Source organism: Cervus canadensis, chromosome 32, assembly GCF_019320065.1.
Source record: "Cervus canadensis isolate Bull #8, Minnesota chromosome 32, ASM1932006v1, whole genome shotgun sequence".
Classification (NCBI taxonomy): domain Eukaryota; kingdom Metazoa; phylum Chordata; class Mammalia; order Artiodactyla; family Cervidae; genus Cervus; species Cervus canadensis.
Genome location: NC_057417.1, coordinates 918397 through 933569, shown reverse-complemented (window position 1 = coordinate 933569; position 15173 = coordinate 918397). Strand labels below are relative to the sequence as shown.

The 15173-nt window shown below is 44.8% G+C and overlaps 2 protein-coding genes across 5 annotated transcripts in view; one reads left to right on the top strand and one right to left on the bottom strand.

Moving 5' to 3' along the window:
• The window catches only part of BFAR (bifunctional apoptosis regulator), a 29141-nt gene extending 15715 nt beyond the window's left edge, over window positions 1-13426 (top strand). For 3 of the 4 annotated variants that reach the window (XM_043455126.1, XM_043455125.1, XM_043455127.1), the window contains 4 exons: window positions 1418-1562; window positions 8285-8458; window positions 10121-10323; window positions 12137-13426. In XM_043455126.1, coding sequence (XP_043311061.1) covers window positions 1418-1562; window positions 8285-8458; window positions 10121-10323; window positions 12137-12329 — 715 coding nt within the window. In that variant the 3' untranslated portion in view covers window positions 12330-13426. The remainder of the gene's footprint in view (window positions 1-1417; window positions 1563-8284; window positions 8459-10120; window positions 10324-12136) is intronic. The other variant, XM_043455128.1, reaches the window with a different exon arrangement.
• Window positions 1-15173, bottom strand: part of LOC122432858 (poly(A)-specific ribonuclease PARN-like) — an 853726-nt gene that overhangs the window by 161245 nt on the left and 677308 nt on the right.

The window sequence follows — 15173 nt, the reverse complement described above, 5'->3', positions numbered from 1 at the left end:
AATTGCTGGGTCATAAGGTAACTCTGTGTTTACCTTTTAGGGAACCATTAAACTTTTCTAAAGCAGCCATACCATTTTATGTCATTGGTTGACATCTTAATTGTTTGTTGCTTCCCGATTATAAGGGTAATGTGTTTATTTCAAAATAATAATGTGGAACTATAAGACATTAGTTCTTAAATGAACTTCTAAATGAAATAACTTCATCATCCTGCTCTTGAGGAAAAAACCACTTGCTGGACAGCTGTCCAGATTTTTTTCAATGTTTATACAGGTCTACACATAGAACTGTGGGTTATTTATTTATTTAAATGGAAAATATGATTGTTCTAAGCAGACCTGTGTTTATATGTATATATATATACATATGTGTGTGTGTATATATGTATGTGTATATGCTAGAGTCTATTAATTGATCTCTACGAACACACATTTGTGGTGTTTCCTTCTTTTTTCTGCTTTGGACAGTACCAAACTGCATTGGTCCAAATGGAGGAACCCATTAGTTTGAGGAACTCACTCATCGCTGAGCAATGGGGCAGGCTGCTTCTGCCTATCAGCAAAGCTCCCTGCCCCTTCCTGAGCCCTGTCCATCTTTACTGGGTCCCTCCCTTCCTTGGAGGGATCACACAGGGATGTACTTAGACCACCAAGCCACTGCTCTCTAACCCATTTGAATCAGACATGTGGTCCTCACTGCTCGGCTGTCTTCCTAGTGTCCCCAGGTAACCTGCCTGGTGCCCCACCTCCCACCTCACCCCGCTCCCTCCTGGAATTATGGTTGAAAGATTCTCTGCCTTGTTAATACAATGTACTTTGCATAACTGTCTTCCTTCCAGAGGAGAGCTTCCTAAAATTGGCATTGCTGAGTGAAGGAGAATAAACCTTTATGGGGTACTTTAATGAGGAATCACTGGTAGTAAATTCATATTTTCTGATGAAAGGGGACAGATAATGTATCTGCTGTTATCTTTATTTAATCACTACCCCCAAACAGCTACTCTTATTATCATGATATTTCATTGGATTTCCTTCTAGCTTTTTTTCTCTCTACACACACACACACACACACACACTTTGAAAAATAGTAAGGTCAGAGTGCATAGCTGAAAGATCAAGGGTGGGAACAAAATGGTCCTCCTGAGTGTGCCTTGGGTGAGTCATTTTATTTGTCTAAGCCAGTTTTCTCACCCACAAAATGGACATGATAACACCTACCTTGCAGAATTGGTAGATGGGTCAGTGATGATATAGCAAAGTGTTTTCAGAGAGTCCCTGGCAAATAGTAAGCTTTCACTTGTTTGCTGTTAGTCATATTACTTCATATGTTAGGTGCCTTACCTCAAGCCCAAAGTGTGTATTTGTGTTGATAAGGTGGCGTTCTGACTAGAAAGTTTGCTTCTACCCCGCCCCCCAGGTTGCTTTTAACTCTGACAGAGGAAGAATTTTCTAAAGCACCATATACCATAGAAAGCAGCAGTCACCGAAGAGCCATCCTCACGGAGCTGGAGCGAGTGAAAGCCCTGGGCGTGAAGCCCCCCCAGAACCTCTGGGAATATAAGGTGAACACTCTTATTTCTTCAGTGGGAAAAAAAAAAAAAAGTATTGAGAAGATAGCAGTTGTCTGTCTGCCCACTGCCCACAGACATGGCAGACACAACTGAAGCCCTGTGTCAGGCTGTGGGTCCTTCCTGGGCCTGTTCTACTTGTGTTACGGGTGTGTCTCCACAGCACTAGGAACAACGTTCTAGATTTTGAACCTTAACCTAAGAGGCATGAAGTGAGCGGATCCTTCTGCAAGTAGCTTTTCTCTCTGGCCCCCGTTCACCAGCGTGACCATCCGTCCACTCTCCCATTGATGGCCAGTCTTCTCAGTGCTTTACACTGGGCAGTGGGATTACCGGGTCGCAAGTAATGCACGTCATCAGCTTTACTCCATTCTGATAAATTCTTCTGCGCTGTGTACCTGGTTCTCTTTTATGGGGAGAATGTAGTGAGTACCGTACTATAAGATGAATGCTCTGTTTTTTATTAGTCATAGAATATCTGAAATACACAGACCTGTACCCTAAAAAAGACATCATGGAGAAAACTAAATACAAATAACCAATTAAGTCGATGGGGGGTGGGGGTAATGCTCACTGATAATTCTAGTACAAATTGAGACAACCCCCTGTGTTGTTCTCAACTCTGACATTGTCAAGGATGAGAACATTTCATAATAACACGAGCAAAGAGGCACTCATGTTTGCCAATCCTAAATTGGCACTATCTCTTCAGAGAGCAGCTTGTCACTAACTATTCACATTTAAGCAGCACTTACTGTGTGATCTTCATTTCACTTCTTTGCATTGAGCGCACAGGCAGCATAGTGCTCTGATGAAGGAAGGACCCGGGAGCCTGACTCCTGGGCTCCTCGCCATTGGTTCTTGAGGGGTGAAATGTGGTATGTGTTGCAGGGACCTGTGGCTCCTGCAGGACACACTGGGAATGCCAGCACGTCCCTGGGCCTCCTGGTCCCTTTTCCTTCCCAGCCAGTGACCTCAGAGAATCAACGAGAACTGTACGTTTGAGTCACGTTTAAACCATTAAACACGATGTTGACCCCAGTATCATTGGCAGTGGCATGTGGAAAACCACCTCAGTGCCCATTGTTAGGAACAAGTTGAGTAAATACAGCTCAGCCACACTTGTAGCCATTACGAAGGAGGAGGTGACGTGGGGTGCGCTTACCAGAAAGGATGCCCAAGTGGTATTGTTAACCAAAAACAAAAAGCGCGTTAGAAAACCTACATGTTTGTGTGGATCATAGAAAATCTCTTGAAGGATACACAGACTGCTACCAATGTTTCCATCTAGGGATTGCAAGATGGACGAAAGGCTGAATTGTATTTTGTCATTCAATTCAATTCTGTGCCATTTGAAAAAGAAGATTGTGTTTATTATGTGCATATATTACTTTTTTTTTTTTCAAACTTTAAACTTTTTATTTTGTATTGGGGCATAGCCCATGAACAATGTTGCTGGTAGTCTCAGGTGAATAGCAAAGGGACTCAGCCATACACAACACATGTATCCATCCTCCACCAAACCCCCCTGCCATCTAGGCTGGCACATAGCATTGAGCAGAGTTCCATGTGCCATACAGTAGGTCCTTGCTGGTTATCCATTTTGAATATAGCAGTGTGTGCCTGTATGACTTTAAAACTGAAAAACACAGTTTCAAATTTTTTGAAGAATGGGAATAGGGGTCCTAAGATAGAAGATTTATTGTTTTACTATTTTTTTTTTATTCTTTTACTGTTGTTTGTCAATTTTTTTTTAAATCCCTACTTCTCTTTTGTCATAAATTATTAGTTTTGTTAATGCAGTCAAACTCTGGACTTTTTGTAGCCAATATTAGTCCTGTGGTAGACTTTAATATCTGACAGAACCTTTCTGGGTCCTATGACCCTCTATTTAGAGTCTTGTCAAAGTAGACTTAATATTAGCTGGAGTGAATGGGATTGGGATTCTGGTCCTGGCATAAAAGGCAAGCAGAATCTTGTTCCTTCAGATCTCCTCAAAGGTGGTCATTTGATGTTGTGTGTATAGGCTTCCCAGTGGTGCTAGAAGCACCTGCCTGCCAATGCATGAGATGTAGGGGACACAGGTTCCATCCCTGGGTTGGAAGGATCCCCTGGAGGAGGGCATGGCAACCCCCTCCCGTATTCTTGCCTAGGAAGTCCCATGGACAGTGGAACCTGGCGGGCTGCAGTCCATGGGGTCTGAGTCAGACGCGACTGAAGTGACTTAGCACACACTGCTGGCTGTGTGTCAGGACTCCCCTGACGCTGGAGTCCGAGTAGCTACTCCTGAGTGCCGCTGCTCTGGGCAGACTTGAGAGACGGCTCGCTCCCCTCTGTAGCCCTGCCATCACGGTCCCCTCCCTGGGAGGTTGGTTCATCCTCCTCCTCTGATGGAGAGGAGTCCAGAGTTGGGATATTTTGGTCCAGCTGACCCCAGACCTACAAACACTAACCCAGTCATCATCCCTTCTCTCGTCCTTCCCACGATGTGGCTGCACACCGCCAGGCTGTTTCTGGGACCTGTGTTCTTTTGGAGACCGCACACTCAAAGGAGTGGTTTTGCCCCCAAGGCCATTGGTTCTGGAGGGGTGAAAAGCGTTAACATTGTAATGACTTGTGGCTCCAGAGACCACAGTACATAAACAAATACACAGTATTTCTTTGCTATTAACATTTTATGGGGTGGGGGTAGGTTTATGAAAAAGTCTTTAAAAGACTCCTTAAGAGGTAATAATGCAAAAAAGGTTGGGAAAAGCTGCTTTAAAGTGAAGAACTACTTCCATATTTCTGTGTCTCACCTAAGTTACAAGATAAAGATATTTTTCAAAAGTTAGACTTTTTTTTAACTTTGGAAAATTTTAAATACACACAAAAGCAAGATAATAGTATGAAACTACCATCCACCCATAAGACAGTAACTTGTGGCTATGTTTATTTCACAGTAATACCTATTCCTACTACTCCTGATTATCTTGGAAATATGAGATAATTATATTTCAGAAGTAAATATTTAATTGAGTCTCTAAAAAGTAACGACTTTAAAAAACAAAACTAAAATATCACAGTGTACACCCCAGAATGAATAATTCTCTGTTGCTATCAAACAATCTAACAGTATACAAATATCCCACATTTTTTTTTCCCAGTTGACTTGTTCTAGCCAGGGTCCAAATAGGGTCCACATTTGGTGGTTATATCTTTTTTTTTTAATTGAGGAAAAGTGATTTACAATATTATGTTAGTTTTAGGTATACAACATAGTGATTCAGTATTTTGGTATATTATATCCCATTTAAAGTTATTAAAATATCAGCTATATTGCCTGTGCTATACAATATGTTCTTGGGCCGACGTATTTTATATGTAGTACTTTGTACCTCTTAATCTCCTACCCCTATCTTGCCCCTCCCCGCTTCCTTGTCCCCATTGGTAACCACTAGTTGTTTCTCTAAACCTGTGAGTTGGTTTCTGTTTTCTTATAGTCATTTGTTTCTTTTATTTTTTAGATTCCACATTTAAGTCAAAATATATGTATTTGTTTCCTGCATCTGACTCATTTCACTAAGCATAATATCCCCAGGTCCATCCAAGTTGTTGCAAATGGGAAAATTTCATTCTTACAGAAGAGTAGTATTCCATTCCACGTATATTATATCATTATCGTCATCTTGACCCATTCATCTGTTGATGGATCCTTAGGCTGTTCCTGTAGGTTAGCAACCATAAATAATGCTATTAGGAGCACTGGGTGTCTGTTTCTTTCTGAATTAATGTGTTTTTTTTCTTCAGATATATTCCAAAGAGTGCAATTGCTGGATCATAATGAAGGACTATTTTTAGATTTTTGAGGAACCTCCATACTGCTTTCCACAGTGGTTGCAGCAATATTAAATTCCCACCAACAATGTACAAGGGTTCCCTTGTCTCCACACCCTCCCCAACATTTGTTATTGGTGGTCTTTTTGATGATGGTTTTTCTGACAGGTTGTGATATCTCATTGTGATTTTGATCTCTGTTTCTCTGATAATTAGCGATGTTGATGTGCCTTTTCACGTGTTGGCCATCTCTATGTCTCTTTTGGAAAAATGTCTGTTCAGGTCTTCTGGATTTTTTATTTATTTTTAATTGGAGGATAATTGCTTTACAATATTGTGTTAGTTTCCCCCATACATCAACATGAATCAGCTATAGGTGTACAAATGCCTCCTCCCTCTTGAATCTCCCTCCCCTCTCCCACCCCAGCCCTCCCTGTAGGTTATCACAGAGCCCCCAGTTTGAGCTCCCTGCATCACACAGCCAATTCCCACTGGGTATCTGTTTTACCCATGGTAATGTGTATGTTTCAGCATTACTCTTCCAATTTGTCCCTCCCTCTCCTTCCCCCGCTGTTTCCTCAAGTCTCTCCTCTGTGTCGGCATCCCTGTTGCTGCCCTACAAATAGGCTCATCAGTACCATCTTTTTAGATTCAATATATGTGCGTTAATGTATGATACTTGTTTCTCTCTTTCTGACTTACTTCACTGTATATAATAGGCTCTGGGTGTCTGTATTTTTTTTTATTTACTGTTGCATGACGGCTGAGTAATATTGTACACACGTACCACAACTTCTTATTCCATTCATCTGGCAGTAGACATTTAGGTCGCTGCCGTGTCCTGGCTATCGTCAATAGTGCCGCAGTGAACACTGGGGTACATGTGTCTCTTTCAGTTGTGGTTTCCTCAGGGTGTATGCTCAGTAGTGGGATTGTTGGGTCGTATAGTAGTTTTAGTCCTAGTTTATAAGGACTGTCCATACTGTCTTCCCCAGTGGGTGTATCAATTTACACTCCCACCAAAGTGTAAGAGGGTTTCCTTTTCCCCACACCCTATCTACCATTTATTGTTTGTAGATTTTCTGATGATGGCCATTCTGATGTGTGAGGTGATAGTTTTAATTTGCTTTTCTCTAATAATGAGCAATGCTGAGCACTTTTTCATCTGTATATTAGCCATCTGTATGTCTTCTTTGGAGAAATGTCTGTTTAGGTCTTCTTCCAACTTTTTGATTGGGTTGTTTGGTTTTCTGGTATTGAACTGCATATAGGGTTGTTAGTTGGTTGTCATGTCAAAAACACAAGAGACATGAGTTCGATCCCTGGGTGGGAAGATCCCCTGGAGAAGGAAATGGCCAACCCACTCCAGTGTTCTTGCCTGGAAAGTTCCATGGACACAGGAGCCTGGCGGGCTATAGTCCATGGGGTTGCAAAGAGTCAAACATGACTGAGCGCACGCGCACGCACACACACCTCTTTTATATCTCTTTCGGTCTGTAGATTCTGCCTCCCTCTTTTCATTGCCCTGCACTTACTTGTTGTAGAAACCAGATCACTTTCTCCTGTGGTTTCTGACATCTTGAATTTTGGCACTTGTCTCTCTGGTGTCACCTAACAGGTCCTTTTGTCCCCTGCATATCTTATAATCTAGTAGTCTAGAGGCTAACTTTGGTTTAGATTGGTGGGTTGGCAAGACTGCTTCATAGGTGTGGTATTTTATTCCATCAGGAGGCTCATAACGTCCCACGATCATTGATTGTTTAAACCTCTGAGTTCATTAAGGGTTGCCAAATGGTGATATCATAACTCCCTCGTTTCTTTTTTACTTGTTGGCTGAAACACATCTTTAAATGGAAGGTTTCCTCTCAACAAGCATTTTGATTATTCTAAGTACAGTTTATAGGGCTCCCCAGGTGGCTCAGTGGTAGAGAATCCATCTGCAATGCAGAAGACACAGGTTTGATCCCTGGGTTGGAAAGATTCCCCTGGAGAAGGAAATAGCAACCCACTCCAGTATTCTTGTCTGGGAAATCCCAGGGACAGACGAGCTTGGCAGGCTACAGTCCATGGGATTGCAAAAAAGTAGGACAAGACTGAGCGACTGAGCACGTGCACGCACACACACACACACACACACACACACACACACACACACAGAAATATGTATGGACGTCTCTTGTGAGCCAGGTGATCTTTTAGAAGAAGATCTCAGCTATGAACCAGTCAGGCCCTGCTTTCAACAATGCTGACTTTTTTCACCTAATGTTTTAACATGAGCATTATCCAAAGCTCCTCCTTTGCATTCCTCAATGGCTATATGAATTCTGGACTAAATATCTACTATAACTTCAGGACTAAGGTCACAGAAAATATTTTGTGTGTGAGACCTTCTGTATTTCAGATTATTTTTATTAAGTGATGCCCACTAATTGGGGTTTCCCAGGTGGCTCAGTGGTAAAGAATCCACCTGCCAATGCAGAAGACACAGGTTCAATCCCTGGGTCAGAAAGGTACCCTGGAGGAGGAAATGGCAGCCCACTCCAGTATTCTCACTGGGATAATCCCATGAACGGAGAAGCCTGGTGGACTACAGTCCATGGGGTTGCAAAGAATCAGACAGGACTGAGCATGCCCACCCACTCACTCATTTACTTTTCTGAAAGGTTATGTTCTTCTAACTGTGCCTAGGACCTTGCTTCTCATCCCCCTGCCTCTCCCCAGCCGTGGAGAGAGGCTGGATCTTTGTGTAATGTAGTCCGTCAGATGAATTTCTTGGCCGCCTCTTCTCATTCATTCATTCATTGTTAGGGCAAACCACATGGCAGAGGGCATGAGACCGCAGAAGGAGCGTGAGCTGGGCGAATGCAGCCATGGTTGTAATGAACATTTGTGCTCTGCAGGCCGTGAACCCCGGCAGGTCCCTGTTCCTGCTGTATGCCCTCAAGAGCTCCCCGCGCCTCGGTCTGCTGTACCTCTACCTGTTTGACTACACTGACACCTTCCTGCCCTTCATTCACACCATCTGTCCTCTGCAAGAAGACGGCTCCGGGGAGGACATCATATCCAAGCTCCTGGTGGGTCTGCAGAGGGCTTTGAGGGGCGTCACGCCACCACTGCCCATCGTGGAATGGTTGTGGATATGTGGCTGTAGCCTAGCAGGGAAGAGCAAATAGCACAAGTCTCCACTGGAATCTTACAAGGAGAGCCCTTACAAAGAAAATACAGCAGGAACTTCCCCACTCCCAGAAGCCTGTGTTGTTTCCTGCATTGCATAGCAAGAGGGGTTACCCTTTAGACTTGAAATATTTAGAGGAAAGAAAAAAAACCCAGCATTGCTTCTTTTATAAAATAAGATAGTATAGTTCCAGATTGCCTGAGGGTTAGATTTATGGGCCCTCCAGCTTGGTAATGGTTTTCTTTTTCTTTTTTGGTAATGGTTTTCTTAATGGGATCTTCTAAATCGGGTTAGTATATGTCCTGTGGGCCTCAGAATAGGATGCCGTCATCCTGCTCACAGATGGAAATCCTACTGTTAGCTGACCACCAGGCCTTTGACAGGGCTGGTTACCCACCCCGGCTCTCTTGTATTCCTTCAGAATAGTTGATCACATTGACTCAGTGATTCTCTGTGTCACTGGAGGGTAATGCCCTTTACATTGGTACTTCTGGGGGCAATCCTTCTGATGTGTTTATATCAAAAGTCATATGGATATAGGAATCATTGTGTATGATATTGAAACAATTCCAAAATCTCCAAAGACCTTTTTTAAAACACTTGGATCAAGTGCCTGTCTAACTGACTTTAGCCTTGATGTCATTTTAAGCCTGCTAATTAGCCCCTTTGCATGGTGTTTCTCTAATTACCAAGTTTTCAGCTGTTCTCGGCCCTTGCTGGACTGGGAGCACAGACGACCCCTGACCTTGCCATTGTAACAAGCCCTGTCTATCCCTGTCTGCTCACCGCCTGAAAGAAAGTGAAAGTGTTAGTTGCTCAGTCGTGTCCAACTGTTTGCAACCGCATGGACTGCAGCCCGCCAGGCTCCTCTGTCCATGGGATTCTCCAAGCAAGAGTACTGGAATGGGTTGCCATTCCCTTCTCCAGGGAATCTTCCTGATCCAGGGATCAAACCCAGGTCTCCCACATTCCAGGCAGATTCCTTACCAGTCTGAGCCACCAAGAAAGCCCCAAATGCCTATGAGTTGTTTAAAAACTCTTGTTATGAATTACCTGCTAAGTTTGTCATTAAAGTTTTTCATTTTCCCAAAATTACTTTTTAAAGGTACACGTTTAATTTTCCCATGACCTGTGATCACTCCACCACAGGTGAGAGGTTGAATTTGGGAAATTGTGTGAGCTGCTCTTGCAGTGATGAAGACATTTTAAAACTGGTTAACTTTTGTCCATTTCAACCTTCTGATTAATATCTCATGCTTAGATTTTTTCTTCTGAGCTTCCACAATCATATAACAATGTAAGAGATTCAGTCTCTTTGGTGACATTTATTTAGTGTAAGATGAGTTATTACAAGGTGAGTTGATGGATGGAGGAGATCTCACTTGAGATTGTTGGATGTGTATGTCTCTGTGTGTGTGTGTGTGTGTGTGTGTGTGTGTGTGTGAGTGAATAAATGTAAAATTCTCTGGGCTGACCACAGTATCTTGTGTAAAGGTCAGTCCTCATAATTTTTTGTGTCTATTTTTATGTACCTTCATTTACTCGTGTTTTACTCCTAAAGGATCTTAGAGAGCCCACATGGAAGCAGTGGCGAGAATTCCTCATCAAGTACTCCTTCCTTCCGTACCAGCTGATTGCTGAGTTTGCTTGGGACTGGCTGGAGGTCCATTACTGGACGTCACGGTTTCTCATCGTCAATGCCATGCTACTCTCAGTTCTGGAATTATTCTCCTTTTGGAGGATCTGGTCAAGAAGTGAGCTGAAGTAAGTGTGTTTTTATGTTGGAGATGGTTGGAGCAACAGAGACTGGGGAAGAAATTCCAAGGGGAGGAGAAGTCCTCTTGAGTGTTTTTCAGACTCTAGTAGACACCCGGCAATCTGGTTTAGAAACACTGCTTAAGCAGCGAACAAGAAAATGACTTGGATGGGGAGGCTCTCATGGTGCTCATTGTTAAAGTGTGCCTCTAGGTGCCTTTTCCCCACATAATATACCAGATAATTCCTGGGGGGTGGGGTATACATGAAGGAGTTGAATAACTGAGGAATAAACAAGCGAGAAGAAGAGGATGCTTTATGGAAAGTAGTGTGGTAGAACATAAAGAGATCTGAGGAGGAATTCTGTAGGCATTTCTCTGGATTAATGTGTAAAATGAGAAAGTTGGACGAGACAATCGCTGAGTCAGGACTTTTGGTTGCAAGTGACAGAAACCAACCTAGGTTGGCTTTCCTACCAAGGACATGCCGAGGGATGGCTTCCTGTGTGGCTGGACCCAGAGACCCGAACACTGTCCTTAGGGCCAAATGTCTTTCTCCCTCCCACAGCTCTCCTCTGTTCACCTCAAAGGCCCCTGTATTCGGGAGCCCCTGATCCCTCCAGGTAGAGACCTACAGCTTAGGAACCCTGGAGGAAAGAGACACTTCTCTCCCCATAGCACTTGTGAAAGCCTCAGGCTCCCAGGCCTTTGGTTTGATTGACCCAGCCTGGGTCACAAGCCCCCTGAACCCGTCACAAGTGCAGGGGTTTGTGGGCTCGCCTTGTCCAGACACCAGCATGCACTCGCCCCCCCATCGAGGGGCTGGTTTCAGCCCTACACAGGCCACATGGAAGAGAATAGAGGAGGGAGACACCCCAAAGGGAAACTCAGAAGATGCTTCCAGGAGACAGGACGGCTGCTGGGCAGGCAGAAGCAACGTATCAGCACGCCTGCACCCTTTTAGCCTGAAACAGCCCGTGACACGAAGGCTTCTTGGCCTCGCCCATCAGGTAAATAGTGAGAACCTGACAGGAATCTCCATTATTTATTCAGTTCCGTGATCCCAGTTATTCATGCTCAGTTGATTGAACCTCTCCTCTGCCCCTGCTGCTCTGCTGGACACCGCAGATCTGTTGGTTAAGAGGATAGTTTATACTCTGAAGGCCTACAGCCTAGCAGAGAAAATATCGGGTTAATATTCAATTAAAGGGGCTTCCCTGGTGGCTCAGTGGTGAAGAATCTGCCCGCCAATGCAGGACACACTGGTACCCTCCCTGATCTGGGAAGATCCCACATGCCAAGGAGCAGCTAAGCCCGTGGGCCACAACTATTGAGCCTGTGATCTCGACCCCAGGAACTACAACTCCAGAAGCCCGTGTGCCCCAAAGCCCATGCAACAAGAGGAGCCCCTGCAGTGAGAAGCCTGTGTACCGCAACCAGAGAGGAGCCCGTGCTCGCCACAACTAGAGAAAAGCCCACGCGGCAACGAAGACCCAGCACCGCCAAAAATAAACAAACAAGTTAGGATCTGTGTATGTTATATTAAACACAAACACGTGTGACTCAGCCAAGAAGCGGGTGGAGTTGGGGCTGTGCTGGGAAGGCCTCCCCTGAGGGGACCCGGTGACATTTCCTTGAGGAAGCTTCCTCCGGGCTGCGTCCCCGGAGCTGAAGGTGACATGGTCAGGAAAGCTGTGTCTCGGGCCCCGCGGGCAGGAACAGGGTCTCTGCAGCTCCAGCAGCCAGACGCTGCGGCGGCGAAAGGCCCGGGCAGGTCTGAGCGCCCCGGTCTCGCCTCTCACACGCCTCTCTTCCTTTTGCAGGACCGTGCCTCAGAGGATGTGGAGCCATTTCTGGAAAGTGTCGACACAGGGGCTGTTTGTGGCCATGTTCTGGCCCCTCATCCCTCAGTTTGTTTGCAACTGTCTGTTTTACTGGGCCCTGTATTTCAACCCAATTATTAACATCGATCTCGTGGTCAAGGAGGTCCGACGGCTGGAAACCCAGGTCTTGTGACTGACGCTGCCGAGGTTCCCAGGGACCCTCACAGCCTCCCTGCCAGCTGAGCTCTGGGGAGAGGGGGAAGTGGACTTCCTATTTTCCGCCCCTAGTAAACAAGGTGCTGCTTTGTCTGTCAGAGGCCACGGCCAGGTCCCCTCCCTCGGCCCATGGCAGCAGGGACTGGCGCCCCAGAGCTTGGCCGACACGGCGGCCGCACCTCCCACCCAGCCACCTTCCTTGCAGGGACTTGGGAGGCTCCCCCCCTCGATGGCTGGCAGGGACTCAGGGTCCTCGGAGGACACACAGTGGGTCACAGTCCCCGCTTGCTGTAACCTCAGTGACTGACAAGAGGCTCCCAGGGCGGGTCGGAGCCCTAAGACGGAGCCCAGGGCCAGGCCTCTCCTCCCAGTCAAGTATAGGAAAACAGGAGAAGATGTCATAGGCAAGAGGCAGTTGCACATAAAAAATAAGGAGGAAAAACCACAGTCTGGTTGATGATTCTGTCTTGTGTAAGAGTTGCTAGAAGGTTCAGAGTTAAACCTCAGAAAGCAGTCAGTTTGAGGTTAGAATGATGGTGGTTAGACTTGCCACCACTGTTTTCTACTTGGAACCATTGAAAGTTTGGATCTATTTGCTGGAGTAGTTGAGTGGGATGTCAGGCAGTTAATCATCAGGCTGAGCTGCTTCCGCGCTACGTAAAATTGTCATTTGGGGGTTTGCTTTAAGAATGTAATCTATAAAATCCAAGCCAGTCCGTTTGTTTAAGGGAATACCTTGTACATTGACCTCACACTGTATAATCTTTATTGTCCTGCTCTGATGTATAAAAACAATGTGTAATTACACCAAGTGCTGTAATTGTAAATATGAGATGAACAGTGGCCTTTGATTTCCTGCCAGGTGACAATAGCAGGTGTGAAAGGCAATCAATCTGAAGATCGGCCCCATATTTATACAGAAATCAGCTTGCATCCAAAGTGTTTTTTTGCAAGTCTATGAACCATTCATTAACCCTTTGTATCTTTGAAGATTTCCCTCAAACTCTGCATCTGAAAGTTTGAAGAAATGACTTGAAATAAAAATAAAGTTTATATATATATATATAATATATATATACAGACAGATAAAACTTCTACATAGAGAAAAATTGACTGTTTAGGAAACATGAAGAAAATCTATGTTGCCCAGTACAACCTACTGGTCACGCTTACTGCCACCGCCCCCTCCCGCCCCATCCCCCCCACAGCCGAGGAGCCACTGCGGATATCTTAAGTGAAAGGGCAGAGAATGTTTTCCTTACCCCTGTGTTTTCTCATCAGGCCCTGGGCCTGCCTGACTTGATCAACCAGAGACACTGCCAGCCCAGTGGATCCAGGGACATTGCAGCGTCTACATCTCCCTGGCCTGGTGCCTCCCAGGGTTCCTCTCCTCCTTTTTATTTTTTAAAATATGTGTCTGTTCAGCTGCCTCAAGTCTCGGTTGCAGCACGCAGGATCTTTCATTGCAGTGTGTGGACGCTCTAGTTGTGTGGCCTGTGGGTTTGGTAGTTGTGGTATGCAGGCTTAGTTGCTCTGTGGCATATGGGATCTTAGTTCCCCAACCAGGGATCAGACGCGCGTTGCCTGCATTGCAAGGCGGACTCTTAACCACTGGGCCATATCTTCAGATGAGGAAATGGAGGCTGGGTAGCCTTACTGGAGCTGGGGTCCATTCCAGACTCCCTGTCCAGTGCTTCTCACCTGTGCCCCTTGGCCTCCCCACAGTCCTCACCTACTCCCCAAATCGTGCTTCAGAGATGAGTAATGCACGTGCTCTGGGAAGGAGTACCAGGCAGACTTAGCCAAAGCAAACAGGAGAGGCGGGGTGCTCCCTGTTTATCACCTGCAAGAAGAACAGGCAGAGCAGAGTGAGGGACACCCTCTCAGAGCAGGCCCAGGTGTCTCAAAACGAGTGTCTATTTAAAATATTCAGACCCTTTAATGCAAGAGTTCCATTTCTGCAAATCTCAGGGAATAATAAAAAGGTGGGAGAGGGTAAAGATTCACAAGCATCCTCGTTACATCAGTAATCTTTCCTATAAGAATAGGAAATACTGCCCATGTCTGAAAGCTAGCAGTCTATAAAATAGTATCTAATAACACTTGGAAATGAAGTTTTCACAGCTTTTTTTTTAAAGACACAGAGAAATGGGGAAAAAAGTCATACTGTATGGAGTCTCAATTACACTTTTTTTTTTAAATCGAGTGAGGTTTTTAAAAATTTATTGATTTGGCCACACAATGAAACATAGTGGATCTTAATTCCTCAATCAGGCATTGAAGCCACGCCCCCTGCAATGAAAGCACAGAGTCCTAACCACTGGACTACCAGGGAATTCCCTCTCTGACATTTTTAAAACATTGCCTACAAGACTGAGAAGCAGCACACTAAAATGCTAAATATGGGTATACTGGACTGTGAGAATTGGAGTGGGTTTTCTTCTTTATATATTTATTTTCTTTTTTTGTTTTGTTTTTTAGCAATGCTTAGGTACTATTATACTTCTGTAATCAGGAAATAAACTTTAACTGTTAAAAGAGGAGTGGGATATGGGAAGAAGACTTGAGCTAAAAACTACTAGATTTGAACTTCACAAGTTTGGGCAGCGTGTGGCTGGCTTGTTTATTGCCCAGAATCTAGACACATGGTAGGTGTTTGTTCTCTTTTGACTACCTGCCATCAGGAGCAGGTTAGAAGATAAGGCTTAGCCCTTTTTCACAAAGGCTGAATGTCAAAGTGGTATCAAACCCAATACAGTCAGAAGTAAACAGGCATGGGACCTTTGACATTAATCAAACTGGAAACCAAACTGGCTCTAGC